This window comes from Dermacentor andersoni, chromosome 9, assembly GCF_023375885.2.
Source record: "Dermacentor andersoni chromosome 9, qqDerAnde1_hic_scaffold, whole genome shotgun sequence".
Taxonomy (NCBI): domain Eukaryota; kingdom Metazoa; phylum Arthropoda; class Arachnida; order Ixodida; family Ixodidae; genus Dermacentor; species Dermacentor andersoni.
Window position 1 is genome coordinate 28,378,723 of NC_092822.1, and position 24,258 is coordinate 28,402,980.

Genomic DNA, 24,258 nt, shown 5'->3' on the forward strand with positions numbered 1-24,258 from the left:
CGAACGATCCGTGCGCGTGAAGCAACAGGTGCGGAAAAGCGTGTGCCCGCCTGCACGGGCGCGAATCTCGCGCAGTTTGAATATTTCTTTGAGCATTTCCGGTTTTCCTCGCCGACTTTACTGCTTCGCAATCAGCAGGCGTTTCAGTACGTTAACATCGCCTAGGGAACCCGAGTTAATTTCGCTGGCAACACAAGCTTCAGCATCGCGCATCGCGTCGAAATGGGAAGCACGGTTAAAGAATGACGGCGTTACGCGATCGCGTAAAAAGTCTAATGAAGATATTGAGCATCTTTCATTGGGAAGACGGTAAATAGGACGGAGACAAGTGCTTATCTCCACTCTTTATTTTATTGTTTTCCTTGTCCATTCCCCGCGCTGTAAACTTAGCACCATGGACCGTCAACTCGCCTACTCTTGCTGCAGCTTATTTATATTGGAAAATGGTCTATAGAAGAGGCCCGTAGGCGGGCAATGGAAAAGTGTCTACGCCGAGATTTTAAACTCGTAATGCGTCGTCTGCTTCGGCCACTTTCACCGCCCGGCTTTTCAACAGGCCACCGACCGACTCACGTCTGCAGGGTTAGCCCCCCGCTTCTTAACGAGCATTACACAACGGGCGTGAGATGAGCAAGGCGGATGCGAGCCGGACGTTCGCCCCTCTTCCTAGATCGCTCACCCCGATAGAAGAAGTGCGCCCGGGCGCGCTCGCATCCACTGGCCGCCATGTTTTAAAACTGTTCCAACCGTTAGGCGGCGTCACGTCGCCCGCACTATCGCCGCCGCAATCGCCGTCGATCTCACGGTGGCTCGCACGACGTCACCGCCCTCGCGTTCTCGTGGGTTCTCGCATGTCGGCCTGCGTCGTGTTTTGAACCGGGGATGCGGAGTTCGTCGTCCGCGCTGATTCTCGGCTTAACTTCCGGAATGTGCAAGCAGCTAGAACAAGAACTACACGAAACTGTTCGGCATCCAGCTTTCTTTTTTTCACTCGTAAAAAAGATTATCCAATTCCAACGCACATGGCGGGAATCTACGTGAAGCGAAGCGTTAGTGAAGGGGTTTACGAAATCAAACTTGTAAAGGCGGTGCGTATGGCTGTGTTTACTTTCATCCTGTGCTGCGGGAAGTCTCATGCAATGTTCATGTTTATTCACCAGAAAGGTCAAAACCTTTGTCTGCGCAATTTCTTTGTTTGTTTTCTTTTGCTTATGCACTGCACTGGCTCACGAGCTATGCCGAAATGTAAACACCAAATCAGGAGAGCGCGCAGAGTGCTACTCCACGCAGCCATGACAGAGTAACGAAGGTGGTGTGCCATGCTTGTCGAGCGAAGAACGGCGATGACAGGCGTTTGCATAGAGAAGTACAACTCATACTTAGCTATGTTTAAGGACCACGTACCTCCTGTGCTACAGTAGCACATACCCATTCTGGAGGACCGGCCAAGAATGGCTACACACTCAGTGGCGGATACCGATTGGCTAAAATCAAAGAAACTCGAGCAAACCGAGGAAGTCAATGAATATATTGCGATATTCTATTGAAGAGTCGGTGTATACTTTAAAGATCCATGTTAGAACGTGTTAGACGGCATTAAATGCGGAGGTTTTGTGCAGAACCTTTATTTTTTCAATTATTACGCAGAACAGAGATGCGCTTACTGGTCAGCATACAGGGTTATATAATCTCGTTCTCTGGTACTTGCATTCGGCGCTGATGTAATTTTTGTATAGCACACGTATATCCGTCGAGATAGCAGCTGACACAGCAGTAGTCACGCCAAGCCCGAGAGGTTAGGCAAAGAAAGCTTTGCTTAAAAACTCAGTGCCCTACCACTCTGTGGAGAAGGATGACCAGCGAAGCTGTGTACGTGGGCCAATTGCGAATATCACCCCGAACTACAGGCGGAGGGGTGGCGTTGTATCCGATATCGTGTCATCTCAAGCAGAATACGGAACTGAAGACGTGGATCGAGGCTACAGAGACAAATGTTCGCGTATTCGGTCTGCCTGCACTGTGCCCGCTGTAATCTCACGCGCCTGCAAGTAGAGTCACGTAGCTGCATCCGTTTTCGACAGAGGCATATTGGACGCCATGGTGGACACAGATCGGGTGGCCTCATAATCATTTTAATTTCCAGAGATGTCGCACTTTTCCTGTATCCAGTGATCGATGATGATGTGTCCGTTGACGACTGCGCAGTGGCGAAGTAGTTCACGTATGCGACTAACTGTTCCTTAGTTTCGTGGCGGAATGGTGACAAGTCACTGAAGAAGGAAAATGCCTCCTAATTAACGCGATTAGCAATGGCAGAACAAGGAATGCCTCTTCAGCCGACGTTTCGACAAGGGGAGTTGTCTTCGTCAAGGGTCTGACGAGGGCGAGTGTCCTTGTCGAAACGTTGGCTTCAGCGACATTCCTTGTTCGACCGCTGGTAATCCTTTCAACCCTCCATCTTCCTGTGAACATCTCTCTTGCTGTGGACGACGAATAACGCTGCTGGAATGTCCATCGAGTTGCTTTTCGTGAAAGTTCATCTTGTAATAAGGGGGTACTGCCCCACAAACACACGGACGACAGAAGTAGAAGTCAACAGAAGTAGAAGTCCTGGCCACTTCTACTTCTGTTGTCCGTGTGTCTATAGCGCGGTACCCCCTTGTCACAAGATGAACTTCCACCAACTAGCCCAACTTGTTGCTCTACTACTTTTCGTGGAATTTGAAACTCTGTAAACCTATTCCTGGAGTGTGCAATCTGAGAAACCATTGTGCAAGACGCGCTTCCGACGCTCGCTGCAGCCCAACTACATGGGAGGCGTTGGCTAGTGGCGGGGAGCGACTCGGCTGAGACATGAGGCTGGAGGAGTAGGGAGGTGGGGGGGGGGGCGAGTGGGGGGGGGGCTATCTCTTGTGCTGGAACAATCGCCGGAGCGTTGTTCTTCCGAAACCCGGGGCGTCGCACTGCGAGGCGTTCGCAACGCACAAACGGCGCCCAATTTTCCCCAAGAAATATGGCGAGCAATAAAAATCTCGCGGCCACTCACCCCGGCCCGGCCGCTGCAACAGCAGCGGCATCGACATCGCCCAGTGAGCAAACATGCAGCAGCAGCAGCAGCAGCACAAACAGGGACGCTCGGTATAGCGGCTCATTCGCGAGCGGCAAGCCCGATTTCCCAACCGGCGGGCGGGATCCCCATAAATAACGCCCTCTCGTGAGAAGACTCCGAGCCGTCGACGCCTCTGTCGGACGTCGTCGTCGACGTCGTACCGCTTCTACGGCCCCAAGATGCCACCGTTCCGCCTCGATCTTTTGTTGTTGTTTTTTTCTCTATCTCTTCTGCGACAGCGTCGATCTACCATAGTTGCGAAACGAACCCTCGACCTTCCGCCGCGAAAACTTACCGCCCTCCGCACTACTTAACCTACCCCTCCCGTGGGGGCTTGCCTATACGTGTCTCTGCCAGCCTGATCAAGACATTCCGGCACGCCGAACAGAGTGTACAGTATATACAAGGCGTCGTGTAGGGCTTGTTTGGCCAGCACGAAACGAACGTCAAAGAGAAGCGCCCTCTCGAGTAGAATCCACTTGCTCACCTATAGCTGCCTGCCCCCTCGTCTCTCCCCCCCCCCTCTCCTCCCCTCCGTTTTGTTTATTTTCTTATGCCACGCACTGGTCATTTAATTTAGGAATTCGACCTTTCGCTGCGCCTGCTCGCAGCGGCTGGCGTAATCGAGCCTATTTCTCGGCCGTACATCGCGGTTCCCAGTTTTTCGTGTTTTTTTCTCAGTTGGGTCGTAAACAATCAACAAGGAAGTGCGGAGGATTCGGCCTGTCTGTCCCCTCCCCCGCCCCTCCTTCTTATTTTTCCAGTTTTCCAGCGTAGGAAGAGAGAGAGAGTAATCATTGGAGTAATCATTCTTATTTAGCCTACAAGACGCTTCGCAATAATTTAAAAGAAAAGGAACGTGAAGAGGAGTTATAGCCCATTACCGTAACACCGTTGCGTCACTAGCTACGCGGAAGAATGTGTCGTAATTTTTCCCCCACACACGCAGTGCGAAAGTTGCGCAAGCGACCATGCATGTGCTTGAAATCAGTTCCGGCCAGCGTTTGACAGAGAGGCTTCAGTACGTAACCAAGCGGATGCGCGCTTGCATGTCTAAGCTTGCCCAACAGGAAATAATTTTATAAACGAGCGCGTTTTTCTTTTTCTTAATAACAAAACGGCGATCGTTACCGTAATAACGGCACGAGCAACGCTGGTTTATTTGTATGTTCATTCATTTGAAGTCTGAATGCACCAGCGAAGTTACATAAATTTTCAGGGGCAATATGGCCTTGAACTTCAGCGTACGGGTCATGCTTTCAATGCTGTAATACCACCACGGGCACAGCAGTAAGATATTGTTAGCTTTTGTATATATATATATATATATATATATATATATATATGTGTGTGTGTGTGTGTGTGTGTGTGTGTGTGTGTGTGTGTGTGTGTGTGTGTGTGTGTGTGTGTGTGTGTGTAAGGAAAGCGTGAGTGACCTACAGTTCATCAACAGAACGTTCTAATGAAAGAAATGCGTATCGTGCCTCAAGCACGTATACCTGTAACTTACCGCCTAACGTACGGCGACATCGATTCGTAAACTCGTGAAGCAACTGGAGCCACTGGTATCATCTATCCAGTTAAAATTAAATTAAATTCTTTGATTTTACGTGCCAAAAACAACGATCTTATTACGAGGCACGCCGTGTAGTGGGGCCGGACTCCGGATTAATTGTGACCGCCTGGGGATCCTCTAACGCGCACTTCTTCTTTTTTTTTCCATTTCGACTTCCATCGAAATGCGGCCGCCGCGGCCGGGATTCGATCCCGCGACCTCGTGCTTACACAGCGCAACGCCACAGCCGCTAAGCCACCACGGCGGGTCATCTATCCAGTGAGCCCCCCGTGGCTGGTGAATAACAGGAAGCGGGTGCCCGTATTGGCCGGACAAGACACCCCGCGTAACCTTTAGAGTGAGACAAGCAGGCGGGCCACGGCGAGGCCTGTTTATCTTTCTTCCAACGCCGCGTATGGAATACATGGCCAGCGGCCACAGCGCAGTATTTGCCTGGAAGCGGTCCTTCTTCTCTAGCCGGCGTTTGGGCATTGTGCCCCCCCCCCCCCCCCTTGCGCTTGCGTTTGCGGTTTCTGTAAGCGACCGGAACTCTATCCGCGTATTTGCACAATTATATAGTGTGCGAGCAAGCAAGTGCGCCCTTGAGGAAGCACGTGTGTGTTTGCCCGAGCACGCACTCCAGAAGGCAACCTTCACTTGGCCGTCAAGAATGGCGGCTCGCGCTGTGTGTTTATGGCGCCGACTTGAGGAACGCTGCGACGTTCGTTCGTTAACGCAGTGTGTGCCATATGATCGCCGGTTGCTGTGAAGCTGGCGAAAGCGTCAAATGGTTTCGCCCATTTTGTGGCGAATAAAGCCGCTGTTGTCGCTGGCAGAGACGTGACGAAGGTTGACGCAAGGCGTGCGTATAAGCATCGGGTATATGCGTACGATTCAGACGCACGTGAAATTACTACTTGCTTGTGGTGGGTCTCTGTTGTCTTGTCTAAAAAAACATTTACGGACCAGTGGGAAATGTCGCGCCAGGATGAGACGCCCACTTTGGCAGGTGAAGGTGAGGCAGAGATATACAGACGTTTCAGAAACTTGCTCGACAGAAGGGCACGCAAGTAAGTCCTAATGAACACAATCCAGCTCGCGCAACGGGTTATCATTCAGGCGCTGTGTTTTGTAACGATCCATTTCATTCTTGTCCCTTTCGGCCAGGTGTTCAGGCGAAGGTGAGGTAGAGGGAGACGTTCAGGAGACTATAGCGCGAAAAACGGTTAAACGGCGAGAATACAAATCAACTCGTCCGGCAGGTTGTCGTTCGGGCGTCGTGTTTTGTAACGATCCATTTCATTTCCTGTTATTTTCATCCAGGTTGTTAGGCGAAGGTGTCGCGACGAGAGACGTTTAGGAGGCTAGTTCAACCGAAGGACGTACAAAGAAGTATTTGTGAATGCAACCCAACTCGCCCAACGGGCTATATTCAGGCGTTGAATTTTGTAACGATCCATTTCGTTCTCATTCCTTTCTTCGATCCGGTTTTTCGGGTGAAGGTGGGGCAGAGGGATACGTTCAGGAAGCTATAGCGCGAAATGCAGGCTGACAAAGAAGACTTATATATATAACCCTACTCGCAGCGCGCTGTCCCTCAAACGCTGTATTTTCTAACGATTCGTTTAATTTTTGTTTGGGAAAGAGGCTCACAAATATCTAATTACAAATGCATCTCAACTCGCCCGGCATGCTGCTATTAAATTCAAGCGCCGTATTTTGTAACGATTAATTTTATTTTCGTCAGGGAAACTAGTGCAAAATAGGAATACGCCAAGTTCCGTGGATACAACCGAACACACTTGAACGTGCTATCGTTGAAGCGCTGTATTATGTAACGATCAATGTCATTACCGTTTAAGAAACTACCGCTATATATACGGGTACGCAAAAATTCCTGTGAATATATGAATGCAGCCGAACAGTCCCAGTGTGCTAATATTCAGGGGCCATATTTTGTACCGTTGTACCGATCCGTTCGGGATTCTATTTTCGTTTTTTTTTCGTTGTGTGCGTGCGTGCGTGCGTGTGTGCGTGTGTGTGTGTGTGTGTGTGTGTGTGCACGTGTGTGTGTGTGCGCGTGTGTGTGTGTGTGTGTGTGTGTGTGTGTGTGTGTGTGTGTGTGTGTGTGTGTGTGTGTGTGTGTGTGTGTGTGTGTGTGTGTGTGTGTGTGTGTGTGTGTGTGTGTGTGTGTGTGTGTGTGTGTGTGTGTGTGTGTGTGTGTGTGCACGTGTGTGTGTGTGTGTGTGATACGATGATACGGATGATAGGAAGAGAGGAATGAAAAATTACATAGATCGCAACAAACATATGGTCCCACTACTAGGCGAATGGTCCCTTTGTGGCAACGCTACAGACTTCTCATTTTAAAAAGTTTGAGAGCTGAGCGCCCGGCCGGAGCTTCGGAATTTGTGATTGAGGAGGTGTATGGGAGAGGCAAGAATTTCATTGTGATAATTCTGTGATCTCTGAACAATGGTTCTACCAAAGGCTGAGACAGAATCTAAAGAAGGATTATAAACGGCAGGAGCAGTCTGCGATCGCTATGGACGTCACCTGCTACGACCCAAAGCTCTGAGCTGACTTGCCAGCCCTGGCTAGTACGCCGTGTCAGCAGTGTTTGTATTCAAGAAAAAAAATGTTTTCCATTAATCTTTCGTCCATATTCTGTAGTTACACTGTTATATGAATGCAACTACTGTAAAAGTCCTTATGGTACGTGCTTTTTTAGAAGTAAACCGCTGTTCGAGGGTACTTTTCTTTAGTGGACAGCAATTACTCACGAAGCTGACGTAGTGTTTCTATCCTCCTAATCTTTATTTTTTTCCTCCTGTCATGCTTGCAGGCACCAGAAGCCAGCGACCGTGGTGACTGCGAGTGCATCGGTCCTGATATCTGGAGCGATTACCTGACCTCGCATGGCAAGGAGGCACCCCTGAACCGAGACCATCGCCCAAGGGAATGTAAGTGGAAACGTGTGGATCGTTCCGCTCAGTGTACTACTTTCCATGCGACGTATAGTTCAGACCGAAATTGCCTTGGGAGGCACGGTTAGAGGCTGAGAATATGGCTGGCTTAATTGGCCCGTGTCACCGTACCAGCAATATAGCTACCGGATGCAGTGCAGGAGCAAGAAAAGAAAGTTATCCCTTTCAGTTACGAATTATGTTGGACTGTCATTGAATTTGTTAAAGTTACAGTATTTTGTTTCGAGGTCTATTGAAAGAAAGTAAAAATGGCTGAATGTAATGCTCTGTGCATGTTCTAGTGAGTCCTTATAGTTACGGTGCAATTAAATAGCGGCCCAATGTGCAACCGTTCATGTCACGTTCTTTTTTATAGAAGAAGAGAAAGAGAGAGAGATAGCTTTCTTTTTGTTTTGTTTTTAATCAGAATCATTAACAAGCGTTTTCTCGCCTACATGGTATTCCGCATAGAATAGGGTGAAGGAGAAGAAAGGCCCTAAGAGGAAGTGAGCAGAAGAAAAAATGTAGAAAAAAAAATATGAGTCATCCTTCTGTGAAGGTGCATGACCAGCGAAGCTGTTTAGCACGCGACACAGAAGTGACACAGAATTTCGAACAAAGGTACGAACACATTTATGGTCATGATCGGTGGTCATCGTGACGATAGGTACGCGCACACATTCTCGTAACACCTCCTTTATAAAAATGCGCAAGCGTTTTTATGCCTACCCAACGAGAAATTTGTCCATCACGTAAGACAGTGAATGGCTAATACTGGCTCCTACCCACGTACGAAGGAAAAAAAATCTACATGAGAGTCTACTGATCTTGAAAATGGCGCCTATTGATAACTAATCTACTGAAAACACATATCCAAGTGGTGAGAAGTATAAGCTTTTGCAGAGAGTGAAGTGATTTTGCATCGAATTTGGGAGCTGAGTTCTTACACACGCAGATTTGTTGGCGGACACGAAAGATCCACGGAACCAGCCATAAACCAAGCCACTGAGTTCCACCTATTCTTCTCGCTTACGAATGGGTTAGTTATTGGCTGCAAGCATAAAGAGAAATTTTTAAAAAAGGCTGCTATTTCACCTTTGCTGAAGGAATGCGGCATGTGGAGCATCCCTTCAAACATGGTTGTGTGCCTTCAGTGAAACCATGTGTAGAAATACTCTGAGCACTGAAACGAAACGAAGCCCCATAGAATATGCAGGTGTTTCTCTCTCTCTCTCTCTCTCTCTCTCTCTCTTTCCTTCTTTCTTTCTTTCTTTCTTTCTTTATTGATTTATTTAAGACAATACACACATTGTCTTAGGGGACACGGCTAAGGGCAAAAATTTGCCTGACTAGGCCGTGCCACCCGTACATTGGCAGCAAAATGGCAGTGGCAGGCTTTAAGGAGGACACACATGAAATTAAAGTAGTACACATTTTCCAACACTTGAGTACACAATTCCCGTAAAGAGAAAGAAAAAAGGTTAAAGTTTACACAGTTTTCTAAGCTCTTGAAACAAAACAACAACAACAACAACAAAAAACATGTACGAAAATGTTTTGTACCTGTAGTTGAACATTTCTGTTAGTCTTCGGATAGTTCCTTTCGATTTAAACCTAGATACTTAGTTTTAGTTATGCTTAATTTGAGTTTATTTGCATTTAGCCACAAGCTTAGTTGCTGTAACCAGATGTTAGCTTGCTCAAAAAGATTTCCTATTTTTCTTCCTGAGAAGAACACATTAGTATCATCCGCTTATAATATAATATTGGAACAGAATTGCCGAATAGTGACGATATCATTATTATGGAGTAAAAATAAAACAGGTCCTAAGACGGATCCTTGCGGCACGCCATACTTAATGTGCTGAATTTCGGAAATAACTCCATTTATTGTTCTGTACTGTGTTCTAGAGGTGAGATAGCCTTTTATTAAGGATAATGCGACACCACGAATTCCATAAAGAGGTAGCTTTTTCAAAATGATTTACACGTGTCTGTAAATGCCAAAGGTTTCATTTTTTGTCATCGATGGGCAGAATTAGCTGAAATACGTCACGTACGTACACGTTCACACCGTGACTGAAAAGGCAAATAAAAAGGAAACAATGTGACAGCCGCATAATTCTGCTTGTAGACGGGTTGCCAGAACTCAGTCGAGAAAGGTAGGTTTGTGCGAATAATCAAATTATTCGAATGCGGATTGAATAGTCCTCGCTGTTCGAGTCGCGTATCGATTCGATAACGAGGCGTGCCAATATTTAAAAGTTTCGAATGCGGACACAACAGTCATTTTTTATTATTATTACGCACTTACTGAATTCGAGAATTCACCATTCGAAGCAAACATAACCGGGTATAGAAAAAAAAACTGGTGTGTGCGAATACCTCCAACTCGAATACGGGTCGAATGGCCCTTGCAACTCAACTCCTGTTCTTATCGCGAATTCACGATTCAAAGTTGTCTGATAATCGATTCCGTTCGAGTATGAAAGATAACGGTACTTATTCCAGTCAACATGGTCAGATAGAAAAAGATGCGAGTGGAGCCTCTTCCGAGCGATCTTGCTGCAGTGAAGCCACAGTGATTACGGTGCTGCAGGACGCTTAAAGTAGTTAACTGTGGAGTTGATAACTTACAGCCATACACGAAAAATGCCTTGCTGGTAGGCAGCTTTGTGAATGTGTTAAGGAAAAGCAATTTGCGTATTGTTCGAACAACTTCACCGCGTTTGCATTACTTTAAAACGATGTGCGGTGCTGGTAATTACATTTCGCTTTTTCAACGTGCACGGTACTCTGCGGCCATCTGGAGGCGCACTGTTCCAGTGTTTCATTGGTGTCATTGGTGTTACCAGATATAATTAACTTTCAATTATCTCTTGTTTGTACAAACACCTCGGGTTCATGGGGCTTCCGATTCTGAGCTGCACTGCATCGAATGATGTGAATAAGCATATTTTCTTTTTTACCAAGCGCACTGTGCAAAACCCTTATAATTCATTTTGTTTGGCCATGAGAAAAAATATTCTGTATTTTATTCTATATTGGAAAGCCACCTTTTCTTCATGAAAATTCGAATTTGATTCGAAAACTTCGCTATTCAAACATCCGTATAAAAATAAGCGATTCCATTAAGTATACGTAGCATAATCACTGAGAGCATCAGAAAAGTGGTAGGAAAATACCAAATGTTTAGCGGACTATTATGCATACTAACACAAGAATACAAAACTTTGCTCGCATTGCCTTTCAAGCAACTGGCCTTTTCTTCCTTCAAAGTGTTGAACTGTTGAATGAACTTCACAACTGGCTTAGATTTCCCCAAAAGAATTCCGGTTAAAACCTCTGGAACAGCCTTTCCTTGCTTACTTTTTTTTTTTTTTTTTTGGGGGGGGGGGGGTAGTTTATTTCTGTATTGACGATTCAAATATAGTAACAATACAACGCACTGTACATTAAGTACACTGGAGGTTTCATGAACGGTAATTCAACTACTTCGTGAGAACAGCCCTTTAAGTTCGGTGAGTAACAATAACATCACAAGTTAGAATAGCCTATCAATATATAAAATTATACAATAAGTGGGCGGCTGTATCTCTGCGCATACGCGACTCAGGGCTTCCCGGTAAGTGCTGAAAACTTTTTCTTCCTTTTTTTTCGCACACGTTTTAAGTGCTGTTCAAGTTCGCCGAAAATATATTGTGTACCTAGCCGCGTTCATGGCCGCATTCATGCGTGAGATTCCGTAACTACAACATTATTACCATTGAGAAATGACAGTGTATTGTGCTACCCATTGTGCTACCCATGAAGATGTTGAATTAATAATGAGAAAAGTGAAAACTCAGTATACTGTAGTAATAGGCGACTTCAATGCAAAAGCGGGGAGGGGGGAGGGAAGCAGGCGGCTGAACAAGCAATTGGCAACTAGGGCGTAGATTCTAGGAACGCTAGAGGAGAGATGCTGGTAGAATTCGCGGAAAGGACTAAGCAGCAAATAATTAACGCCTCCTTCGGGAAGCGTATAGCAACAGCAAGTGGACCTGAAAAAACCCTAATGGTGAAACAAGAAATGAAATAGATTTCATAACTTCTGCCGATCCCAGCATAGTGAGGGATCTTGAAGTGTTAGGTAAAGTGCAGTGATCAGAGGTTGGTGAGGTCACTCGAAGAGAGAAAGAGCAAAATTGCTCAGGAAGAAACAGGCCAACCTAGACGCAGTAAGGGTAAAAGCAGATCAATTCAGACTGCTACTTGAAAACAAATATGCAGCCTTAGAACAAAGAGATGAAGATGAAATTTAGGTAATGAATGAAACCGCAACTAGGCTGGCTTCAGAAGTAGCAATTGAAGTGGGTGGTAAGGCACCAAGGAAACCAGTAGGCAAATTCTCCCAACTAACAAGGAACCTAACAAAGAAACGACAAAGAATGAAAGTGTCAAACTCAAGAGTTCAGATAGAATTCGTGGAACTGACAAAACTAAGCAACAAGAAGAAAATAAGGTATAAGGTAATAAGACTGAGGAAGTAGTAAAATATGGACGAAGCCTGAAATCTGTGAGAAGGAAACTTGGCATCGGACAAACCAAGATGCATGCACTGAAAGATAAACAGGGTAATATCATCAGCAATCTAGAAGGTATAGTAAAAGCAGCGGAAGAATTCTATACTGACCTGTACAGTACCCAAAGGGCTCAGGATAACTACACACGAAACGGTAATGAACAGGATACAGAAATGCCTCCTATAACTAGCGATGAGGTCAGAAGTACCTTGCAAGACATGAAACGGGGAAAAGCGGCAGGAGAAGACGGACTACCAGTCGATTTAATCAAAGATGGAGGAGACATATTTACAACATGGAGAACTATTAATAACATTACCTAAAGGTCAAGCTGGCACCACCACCCTTCGAGTTTTTTTAATCCGGCGTCTTGCAGATACAAACAAACACAAAACCATTTTGTTATATAACGTCGTTTTTCGATACGACAATAAGAAAGCTCGGGGCCAATATACTTCCGCGATCCCACGAGATCCACAAGGTTCAATGCATAAGGCAATGGCAGACGTAGCTATGTGCATGTCGTCACGGCCTGAAGCAAGCTGTCGGTGGCCTGCAATTCGATGACGCTACAAAAAAATACACGAATATACCATGTTTCTGTTTACTTAGTAACGACTCACACCTGCCGAAGTGTAATCGTTACATGCGTACCTGTCGTTGCACTGACGGCGCTAGCTGTACTACTTAGGATAGGTTCCAGGATGTGTGAAGGGTGACAATCGCACATCCAATATCCGATGCCTCCGTGAGGACCGTGAGCGTGGTCGGACGAAGAAATGCCAGTCATTTCTATCTGTGTTGTTTAAAACAAGACCGCGCAGACACACAAACACAAACACACTCAAACACGCACGAACACACAAACACACACGCACGTGTAAGACTGCGCCGCAATCAAAGGATGCTCAAGCGCATCATTCGCGCACCAAAGAGCGACAATTTCGTGGTGCCCGCTTCCCTCGAAAGCGTGAAGACGCGGAAAGGATAACCACAGCAGCCCCAGAACGTGCTACCGACTCAAGAATAGAGCTCAACGTCGCCGACGTTCGCGGCAAACGCCTTTCATCGTGGCGTCAACTGTCGCTATACACACGCTTTTCTTGGGTAATCGGCGGCAAGCGAAGAGCTGCTGGCGTGGCCTCAAAATACAGGCGCGGATCAGACGCGGAGAGCAGCTGTCCATTGAATCTAGATAGAAAGGAGAAACGCTGCATGAAAAAAGGAGGGTGGGCGGGTGGGAAGGGGGGTGTAGGGAATTGGCAGCACCGAAAGCATAGCGTTTATACCGGGAGCGTCCAGTCGCCGATAGCAGGGCGACAATCAGCCTAGCGGAACGACGATGGTACGCTCAGCTCGAGATGCCGAACGGTGCGCAATCGTCGCAGTCTTCGTCGCGGCTGATCGCCCCGGCGTAGGTGCGCCACTCTTCGGACACTGGGGCGTCTGTCGTAGGACGGTTGTCGTGGCTTGTTCCTTCTTTGAAAGCCGCGTCCGTTTGTTGCGTGCAGCGCTTGAGCAACGGTATGTATAGCTGTCGCACAAGTGGGTGCGAGCTTAACCATGCGAGAGGGAGACAGAGAGTGTCTTTAACTGAATCCCGGAGAGGTTCGTGCCTCCAGCAACACGCCTATAGCGTGATAGTTCCAGACGGGCAGGACGAAATATTAAATCATATTCGCGGTGCAAGACGAGTACCCAAACTACACGAAACACGTCACAACACTCTACAAACTAAAGTATGCATCCCATTGGGACCACTGTCTCTGAGGAAGTTTAGCAGGGCCTTATGCGTTGCACCAGTTGCACCGGCAAGCGTTAGTCCGTGGGAGAAGGACGTGGTTTGGGTCAAGGGACGACAGTCTTTGATGGGTGTTCAGTGCGCGCATTGTTAAAAGAACATTGGTGACGAGAAATTTTGAAAAGATTGATCGAAAGTGCTGATCTATTTCAAGAACCTGCATTTGTTTTGCTATTCATTCCTAACAAATATGATACCAGGAATGCATATAGCGCTTATTTTTGCTGCTCTTGATAACCGAAGAAGAAAATGAATAGCCAGAAAGATTGCGTATTATTTATTTATGCGACAGAATCACAAGGTATTGTGCAACCGTTGTATTAACAAGTTAACTCGACATCGGTAATTAAGGGTGCAAAGGCACACAGAGGAGATACTCGAAATCAGGTTGAGACAAATGGACTCGACGCGATAGCTCAGTGGATATGGGTGTTGCCTTGCTGTGCACAAGTTTGCGGGTTCGACCCCAGCCGTTGCGGCTGCATTCCGACGGGAGCAGAATACAAAAAAAAAAGCTTTTGTGCACCGTACATTGGGTAGACTTTAAGGAACCCTGGGACTGTCAAAATAATTCCGGAGCCCCCTACTATGGCAAACATAGCGCTCATCGTTCATTTGTAAGAAAGCGGGATAGATTAGGATCGGGAACCACTCTCTGCGTATTCAAGATAGGCCAATTCTTTGTCACGCAGGGCAACTCAAAGCATCCTGAGAAAGGACAGATTATTTCATGTCTCCCCAGATGCTGGAGACGTGGAATTATCACAACCGGAGGTTAGTGGTCTAAAGTGCTTACTGTGGTTAGTTCTAGGTGAGTGACGGTGGGGCATCCTCGTGAAATCGTTTTTTATCTACGTTTAAACGATCACGACACGGAGTGTTACAGCGTTATCTGACTCGTAAGTCCACCGCTCAGGATAAGATTAAGCTTTAAGGCCTTCTAGAGACGCGGTAATACTATTACAGCTTAACTCGACCATCCTCTTTTCGTGGCCGTTCAACGCTACAGCCAATCTGGATCATGAAAGCATTCGGCGAACCGGCGATCCCACGTCACGCTCGCGTGTCAGCCCCGGGGGGCTTCCGTATCCGGCGTACCGTCAACCCGCTCCACGTCGTGTGAATCTGTCCCACATAGACGCGCACGTCCCTGTTCCAGTGCCGACCTGCACAAAAGAATATGAAAAAAAAGAAAAGAAACAGAAAGAAAAATGAAGCTCCTGCTATCGGGAAGTAGGTTATTTGGCGAAGTCGGGGCGGACAACACACACACACACACGCACCACTGAAAAGCACGCTACACGGGCATCTATCTATCCGACTCCGACGCGCATTGCACGCAACGGTATCTGCGGGCTATAGTCGATCGGTCACCTTAAAGGCGTCGCTGGCACGGCCCGAGGTATCTCTTCTCACCGACAGACCGCAGCTGTCGTCAAAGGAGGGAGCGCTCGCGGTGTGATTTCTCTTCACGGAAGCCACGTCGTAAAAGGGGTTTGCTGGTGTGTGTGGTGGTGGTAAGGGGGGGGTGGGGGTGGAAAGGCTTGCTCGTGGTTGGTCACCGGCCGCGCTGAAGCTTGCTCGAGCGAATAGCCCCCGCCCGGAAGAAGCTATGGTACACAGGCGGAGGGGACACATGGAAGGCGAAGAAGGCAGTGGGTCATTGGCTGGGCGAGGCGACAAGCGACCGCGCGAAAACTCCGAGAGACGGTGCGCATTCACGCGCCGCGGTGTTTGGAACGGGCATGGTTGTTGTTCGCGGCCGCGTCAAAGGACGAGGTTTTTTCTGCAGTGCGACGGGTGGCGAGACTCCTTCAGTGTAAGAGTCGCGTCGTCGCTCGCGGTCCGGTCGTTGCGTCGATCGTCTTCCTAGTCTCGTTAATGGCACGGTGTGCGCCTCCTGGGAACGGGTGCGTCCGTATATACACGACCGCTAACGGTGACGTGCGCCGTACCCACGGTACGGTTCGTGGCGTCAGATATTTTTTATCTATATTTTTTAGTGAGCACGTTCGTTCGCAAGCACGTTCCGAATGACCTTCGGTGCTTTAGAATTGTGCTCGTCGTAGGGTATATCTAGGCGCGTTCCGGTGAGCGAGTTTGCCGTGTCTCACCCTCACTTCACTAGCATCGTGCGCTGTGGTAAAATGCGAATAAATAATTGGAACTATGATATTTCGCGAGGCAGTGAACTTCCGGTAGCGATAACTGAGCACCTGCACGCTACAGAAAGAGTTACGCATATGCAAAGAACGCCGGGCAGGCGAATATCTCCATAAGCCACTTCTTTTTTCTGCCTTATAAGCGTTCGTTGGTAGTACTCACACTATATATATATATATATATATATATTGGTTTATTGGTATAGCGGAATGGGTGCCAAGGGAAGAGCAGTCGAAGTTAGGCAATTTGCAGGCAAATGTTGGAGTGGCGTGATGCAGTACAAAGTAATTGGATAGTGCTGGGAGAGCCCTTTGTCCTGCATCGGCCATGTATATACATATTTATATACATATGTTAATAGCGATAATGATGATGAAAAGACAAACATTATCCACCCTAACGTAGCACGAAGTTACAAAAAAAAACCAAAACGGGTTTCTCAGAAAGAAAGCGCAATTGAGGAAAATTTTGTCCTGATACGGGACGATTTTTTCCTCAAATGCGAATTTTTCTCATTGAGAAACCCAAATGGCAAGAAATTAGTGCTGGTTCGGGACGAATTCTTCCTCAGCTGTAAAGCTTTCATGCTGTGAAACCCGGCCGGGTTTCCTTTGTAGCTTCGCGCTACAAGACATCTGGATGTCAATGTTTCCTTTCATGAACCTTCCTCCAGCTTGCCGGATTACGCAGAACTGGCTTGCGTGATGATGATGATGATGATGATGATGATGATGATGATGATGATGATGATGATGATGATGATGATGATGATGATGATGATGATGATGATAGGCGTACAACACAATGACTCCCACACCTGCAGCCTCGACAGCTGGCTTGTTCCGCGTTGTCGCACGAGCTATATACTATAACAAGGAACTATACTATACTATACTATACTATAACTATATACTATATACTATATCTATAAGTATACTATATACTATAACAAGGAACGGGCTACAGACGAACAAACGACAAGCGCTGACTTTGAACTAAAAGCATTTTTTTTCGGCCCACGGCAAAGTAAATATACTGGGGAAAACATGAGAGAGAAATTTTAAAGGAAATAGAGGTGGTTGCGCGAGGAGAAGGCGGGGGAGGGGTGCACGGGGGGCTGTATTGCGTTGTATAGGAGCACGCGTCGCGTGTCGCCAACATCGCGACGTGACACTGATCACCGCGTTTCATCGTCACCATGGGAGCCCGTTTACGCTTTCCGACAACGTGCTAAACGGTTTGTCTTAACAAGACTCTTGAAAGGCTTTCGCTGCGCTTTTAAACAGACCAATCAAACATGACGTAATACGCTGGCCGGTAAAATTATTCGAGCAAGCGGACTCGGGTCGTCGCAAAACAAGGGAGCGAAAGGATAGAGAAAAATGAAGAAATAAAAACGAGTTCGTTCGTTGTTGTTATGCAGCGGCAGTCGGGTGCGCACAATACTCGCCTCGGCAACTGAGTCATTCGAAACCTTCGCAGTTGTTTTCGCTTCAGCGCTCCGACATCGCTCGCCGCCTTGCGTCTGAGTCAGCGGCGTTCAAGGACCGGAGAACCAAGATCACCGCCGCGATGGAGGCACAGATGACGAACACCCAGAGCGCATGGCACGCAGTAATGCTCGACGGGGCAGATAAAAAAAAAAGCCGGCTTCGTGTGTAGAGCACGTCGACGCCAGGAGCACGATCCGAGCGAACACCTGCACGCTCTGTCACTGGGGCCCTTGGACAGAGTGCGCACTATACAGTTGAAAAAAAACTCGATTTAACGAAGTGGTGACCGCGCTTGAAGTATTTCGTTAAATCGGGAAGTTCGTAAAATCGACATAGGATGTTTTCGGTCCTTCGAAATCTAAAATTGTAACGTATAGTGACACGCAAAAGCTACCGCGGCATTGTTATATTGGTCGCTAATCCAGCCATCCGTCGCATAAACCACGAAATAACGAAAGCCACCACCGCCTCCCCTACCGAGGCGGTGTTGAATCGGCTGTACCGTGCATGGGCGCGGCGTGCAGTCTCGTCAAAATAATGCTAGGACCGTGACTAGGGCGCCTAGATGATTTAACGTGATAGCTTTAGAGCGCACGCTCGAAGAAAACTCGTCTGTGTCACAATTAAAATCGCCGCTTTTTTAATTCATTCATTTCAGGAAAAAACTTCGTTATATCGAGTTCGGCAAGGTTAGTTTCGTTAATTCGGGTTGATGACAACATTTAACCCTATGTGTACCTGCCGGGGAATCGAAATTTCTTCGTTAGATAGGGAACTTAGTAAATTCGGGTTTCGTTAGACGGAATTTTAATTGTATATGAACAAGAGCGTAGGAGCGAAGTGCTAGAAATGAAGTTATACTTCGCTTCGCAGCCGCGAACACGCAGTCTAAGCCTGGAGGGAGGAAAGAGCTAGCGGGTACCAATAGCGCAACGCGATTGAAGTCAAAAAGGGTCGGCCCAACACGTGACCGTCGCGGCGGAGCGCGCGTTAATGTTTTTTAGTGCTCCCGAGGGGGGGGGGGGGTGCAAGCGGAGCGACGGCACAGCAGCCAAACGAATTGCGCATCAAGTTAAAAGCTATCGCGAACCAAGCATTCTCGGCCTATACCCTGAGTCTCTGAGGTCATGTGTTCGGCCGACTCTCTCAATGAAAAAAAAAAAAAGCGAAGAGAACGGCTTCACTGAGAGTCTGGGAGTGATATATTGCATGGTACCGTCTGCGTTTATGTTACTTATGTGCATGTCAGTCACTATTATTGGAGGCCAAGAAATAGCACAAGAAAGAGAGAGAAAGGGAAAGGCTATTTGATGAATCCTGGACTGGTTTGCCACGTGGCATGCCCATAGCATGCTACTCCAGATGTGTACGATGAAAAAAGATATACGCACAGTGCACATAACAGATACATAACATGCGCTAAAACACACCACAACCGTGACTCCACTAACTAAATTAACTCATTGGGGCCAATGTCTCTGGCGAAGTATAAAAGGAACTTAGGCGGGATGCACAGGTAGCGTTAGTCCATGGGCCAAGTAAGTGGCGCAGTTGAAGGGGTGACAGTCTTTGATCAATGTTCAGTGCGGACATTAGGGTTGTTCTTTCTCATTTAAACCTGCAAGCGCAGATAAACACACAGAGCATTGTTTGCAACTCAACCGCTCACTACCAACTGTTTTTATTCCAGGATACAAAAGTATATACGTCCACGCATGCATGAACCACAGGAAGCAACTGCCGTATAATATTTTCTTTCGTATTCGTGTGCATTCGCACGCAACATAGTGTTAACTGATATCATACAGGGCGTTTCACTTAACTTGAACCAAACTTTAAACATATGCAAATGAAAAGTAGCTAGACAGAGCCAAGGTAATGGTGTTTGCAGTCGCTTGGAGATACTCAGGTTACTTTTTGCATGCCGCTTAATTCGATAATTAGCCTTAATTAATGAACTTCGAAAATATTATAATTAGATGAAAAGCGTCAATGAGTAAATTGTAGAGCAAAATGAGAAGCTCCCCATATAGCTTTCTGATGTTCAATACGTGCCACATAGAAGAGTTTTTCTGAGCGTGAAAAAAAAGCTCGCGAACACACGCAAAGTGCCTCGAGCGGCCAGTCGCGTAGTTGTAGATCGATTTATAGACCGATTGATGGACCGATTTATACCCTTATTCACTTTTAAGGGGTGTAAAAGTATGAGTTATATACCAATTTACGCCTTTATTCACATTGAAGGATGTAAATTGCTCTAAGGTATAAGGTCTGAGTTATAAACCGATTACACCCTCATTCACTCTTAAAGTTGTATATTATTTTAAGGCGTAAGGGTATGAGTTCTAGAGTGATTTACACCCTTATTTACTTTTAAATGTGTATATCATCTTAAGGCGTAAGGGTATGAATTCTAGACCGATTTACAACCTTGTTCACTTTTAAGGGTGTAAATTACTTAAGCTTTAAGGTATGAGTTCAATACCGATTTACACCCTTATTCACTTGTAAGGGTGTATATTATTTTTAAGGCGTAAGGTTACGAGTTATAGACCAATTTTCAGCCTTGTTCACTTCTAAGCGCGTAAGTTATATTATGGTGTAGGGGTGAAACGTGTCCTAACTGCTCTCCCCTCTTCGTCTCTACTTGCAGGCTGTTGTCTCCCGTCGGTCCCCGCCCTCTACCCCACTCGTCTCGCTCGGCCACGTCCTCCTCCTTCCCCATCGTCCCGTCGTCGTCCCTCACGCCGGTGACGCCATGTCGCTGAGCTCGAAGAACACCGACGGCTCCCCGCGCAGCAGCGGCAGCAGCTGGCAGCCGGGGCTCCCACCGCGGGAGTTCGTGCGCCGGGTGCCGCTGCCCCAGGTGGTGCGCATCGCCGAGCGGGTCCACTCGCCTTCGAGCCTGGACCTGAGCCAGCCGCTGGTGCTGTACGGCGCCTACCGGTGCCGCAAGGTGCACGCGCGCTCCCTGGCGCCCGACGCGCGCAGCTCGGGGCGGCTCGGCACCACGGGCCCGCCGCTCGTCATCCCGGACAGCTACGCTGGTGAGTACGCGCCACTGGACGATGCCTTAGAGAGAGCCGATTGGTCCTCTTCCGGAGCCGATTGGTCCTCTTCCAGAGTCGATTGGTCCTCTTCCGGAGTCGATTGGTCGTCTTCGGGAGTCGATTGGTCTTCTTCCGGAGTCGATTGGTCCTCTTCCCGATAACAATGCGCGGCAGTATACTAAACTAGTTGAAATAAATTCTTGATTTGGGCCGGAGAAAAAAGTGCCTAAGTGCCTCAGCTTTCCATATTGAAAAACGTATCGCGAATTTGCGAAGACGAAGGGGGGGGGGAGGAGGGGCGAGTACGGGAAACGAACGGGGACAGGTTCTTCTAGTAATCCGGCCGCTATAGACCAAACTTTCCAGATCAAATTAAACTCTTAAATATTGGTACGTGAAACGACACGAGGCGTGACTATTCACAGTGTGCTTACAACGAGGTACACAGCAGCAACCGAGATGGTGGACAGCCTGCCCACAAGACAGACCCGCCTTCTTCGTCTTTGCTCCAAGCAGAATGTCCCTCTCGGAATGAGTTGGCTTCGTTACAATATGCTTTTTTTAATACTACGAGATGTATACGTGTAAGTCGCGTTTGATTTTGTTATACGTTGTTATGCGTTATGTTATGTAGATGTGCGTAGATACGTCGGCTGTCCGTCCGCAAAACTCTCGACTATATATGTGCGCGTGTTTTCAGACTCTCATACGTACCTTCACTTGTTTATATGGTACTCTGTGTGTCTCAGAGCGTCATTTTATTCCATTTTGTGTCTTCCTTAACTCGTGCGAGGAACTTCGCAAATGTTCGCGATATTTTACTGTCTCCAGATTTTTTTTTCTCACTATCTGTCATGCTTTCAGTTTTGCGTGCCCTGCGAAGACGAGTAGCCGGCGCCAATGAAGGCGCAATCCTCTCATTTCATTTCAGATCAATATAAAAAACTTTCTCCCTGAAACGCAAACGCTCCCTCTGGCGTTCACCAAGGCATCAGTAAAGTGTCTCGACGCACACAGAAGCGAAATTCCATGTACAGCTTTGTTTCCTATATAAGAAGTCATCAGCCATGCATTTGCAATTCATGCACGCTATCTTTCCATAAATGCGATATGGTCTGCTTACGTCAGGCTAGGCTAGTTCTGCGTCTCCGAAACAGCATTCCCGAGGTGTTTATGGCTTTCGTCACGGAAATGGTAAACACTTTACCACCACCGTAGAATTCAGTAGATTAACCCTCGCGGACTGGCGTTAGTTGGAGCGAAGCGAACACATCTTCGGAGCTAAAAGCTAGCCGGGTTACCGCGAAAAAATAGCGTGCCGCTAACCACAAGCCAGGTTATTTCTATTTTGCTGATCGCATTTCAGTTCCACCATGTGTAAGGAGCACGGCATTTCAAACGCCATCTCAACAACACGTTTTTTTAGTGGACTTCTCTCTCTCTCACTCTCTCTCTCATTTCTCCTTTTATTTTTTCACATTCTTAGACCTTTATTCGGTGAAAGAGAAAAAAAAATTATAAGTCAAGACGGAACGGTATATCACGAAAACATCTCGTTGCTAACCACTCGCTGCAGTCCGTCCGGATTCCTGCGTCGATAACATTCCTGTTTTTCAGTATGCACCTAGCGTTGTGATGTCGTTACCTCTGAGGGTCCTCGTGGCATGCCGAAAGAGGGTATTCGACTTTCCAGAAGGGAAGAAAAAAGAAAATTGCACACGCAAATTCAACTCAGCACCTGAAGCGTGAAGCAATTTCTCTCTCGCCTTTTCCTCAGGGTGGTTAATCATTCACGTTCGACGCGCTGCCGCGTTTCCGCCCCTATCTCTTGCACGACGAAACGCTTGAAATCGTGAATCACGTCTTTAGGTATATGCATCTACTCGTCAGTCTTTTTTTCTTATCTTCGTAATTTCTCTTCGATAGTGCTGCTCCTCCTCTTTTTTTTTGTTCTTTGCTTTCTCTCGTTCTTCATTTCGAAAGGGCGCGCGTTTCTCTTAAACGTCGCCTGGTGGTGCCAAGCGCATATTGCACCCGGCGTTAGAAATCGCAATATTGCGCTTCTTTTCTCAGTCTGCGTTGCTAGCAATTCGAATTGCAAAATTTACGCTAGATTTATTGCCCGCATATTGGCTACCGCGAAGCCTCCAAGTCCGTTGTCGGGATTACCGTGCAGCACGATGGAAGCTGGTATGGTTTCAGCGACAGGAGGGTGGAACGCGATTCACAACGCTCTTACCGCTTCCCAGTATTTAAGCAGTCTACGAACTACGTCTATACAGATTTCCCAGAGACTCCTTTTTTCTTCGTTGGGACTTGTCGTTCGGTGTACATAATAGCTGAATGCATTGTCACAGACTGTTTTTCCTTGTATTTCGTTTTGGTCAGTTTAATATCTGTCCATCGTGTACAGGCACATGTATATGGGGAGTGCGCAGACAACATTCTCTGTTATGGCCGTAAGTTCTTAGTTCGTATCTATAGACAGACTACAGATGCCGTCAAATTCGTGTTTAGCCTAAATTAACTGGTGCGAAAAGTGGAACCCTTATTAAAAACGCACGTGTCTTCCTACGACCATACGAGATCATTGGATATGCGGCATATGTGTCATATGAGATTTTCTCTAGGGATGGTGCACGGTTGGTCGCTGCACGGAGCGTGGCATGGCGTCGGTGACGCTGGAATTCTGCTGCTGATCGTGAAGTAGCGGGTTCGATCCCTAAGGTTGCGGGGCGTTAACAGAAAGCTGGTGAGCCTATTGTTACGTGGTCGTTAGAGCCGTGCGGCTGGTTAAAGCTAACGAGGAGCCCGCGAGAGTGGTTTTCCTCACGTTCATCGCCCATCGCGGGCGTCGAACGCGGAATCCCCAACCCACTCTAAACACTGGCGCCCAACGTTGGATCCCACGTTCGGCCTCAGTGTTACACGTGGGCTCCCGGACTCATCTGTGGGCCCCCCATGAATGATGCCGATATCACTTTATGCAGACAGTCGAGGCTTAGGTATCCATAGTAAACCATGGTAAGTTCTGCCAGATGAGTGCTTCTATGAGCGCGCGTACATACACCACACTTCGGACCACCTACATGCACTCCCGGAGATAGTTCTTGCAGCGGTCGCCGGGAGGCGCCCCAGAACCCCACCTGTAGCTAATAACTGATCATAATATCATGATCATGAAAAGACTATGATCATGATAACTCAAAGGGAAGCTCATTACTTTTCGAAGCGAGATCAGGATGCCTTAGAACACGCACCTATAAAGCGAGATATAAGAAGGAAGAAGCGTGTGCTTGCTGCGGTAAAGTTAGGGAAACGATGGAGTAGGTTTTATTAGAATCTGAAGATATCTGCCAAGCGGTCGATTTAGGCACCAATGGACTCCTTGAAGCCCGTGGGTTCAGCGATGTCCGCAATAGAGATTAGTAAGAGGCGATTGGAAGATTGGTAGAAGAAAAGTAAGGGAAACGACAAAAAACGGATACGTACAAGAATAAAGTTCACAATAGGGGGTCAGAAAACTTGGTTATGGGCTTCATCATGCGTTCTTTTT

At 47.2% G+C, this 24,258-nt stretch overlaps 1 protein-coding gene across 1 annotated transcript in view; it reads left to right on the forward strand.

The window, feature by feature from the left end:
• Window positions 1–24,258, forward strand: part of LOC126527366 (uncharacterized) — a 132,697-nt gene that overhangs the window by 52,724 nt on the left and 55,715 nt on the right. Inside the window, exons 2-3 of the mRNA XM_050175171.3 lie at window positions 7,510–7,627; window positions 20,306–20,699. Coding sequence (XP_050031128.1) covers window positions 20,411–20,699 — 289 coding nt within the window. The 5' untranslated portion in view covers window positions 7,510–7,627; window positions 20,306–20,410. The remainder of the gene's footprint in view (window positions 1–7,509; window positions 7,628–20,305; window positions 20,700–24,258) is intronic.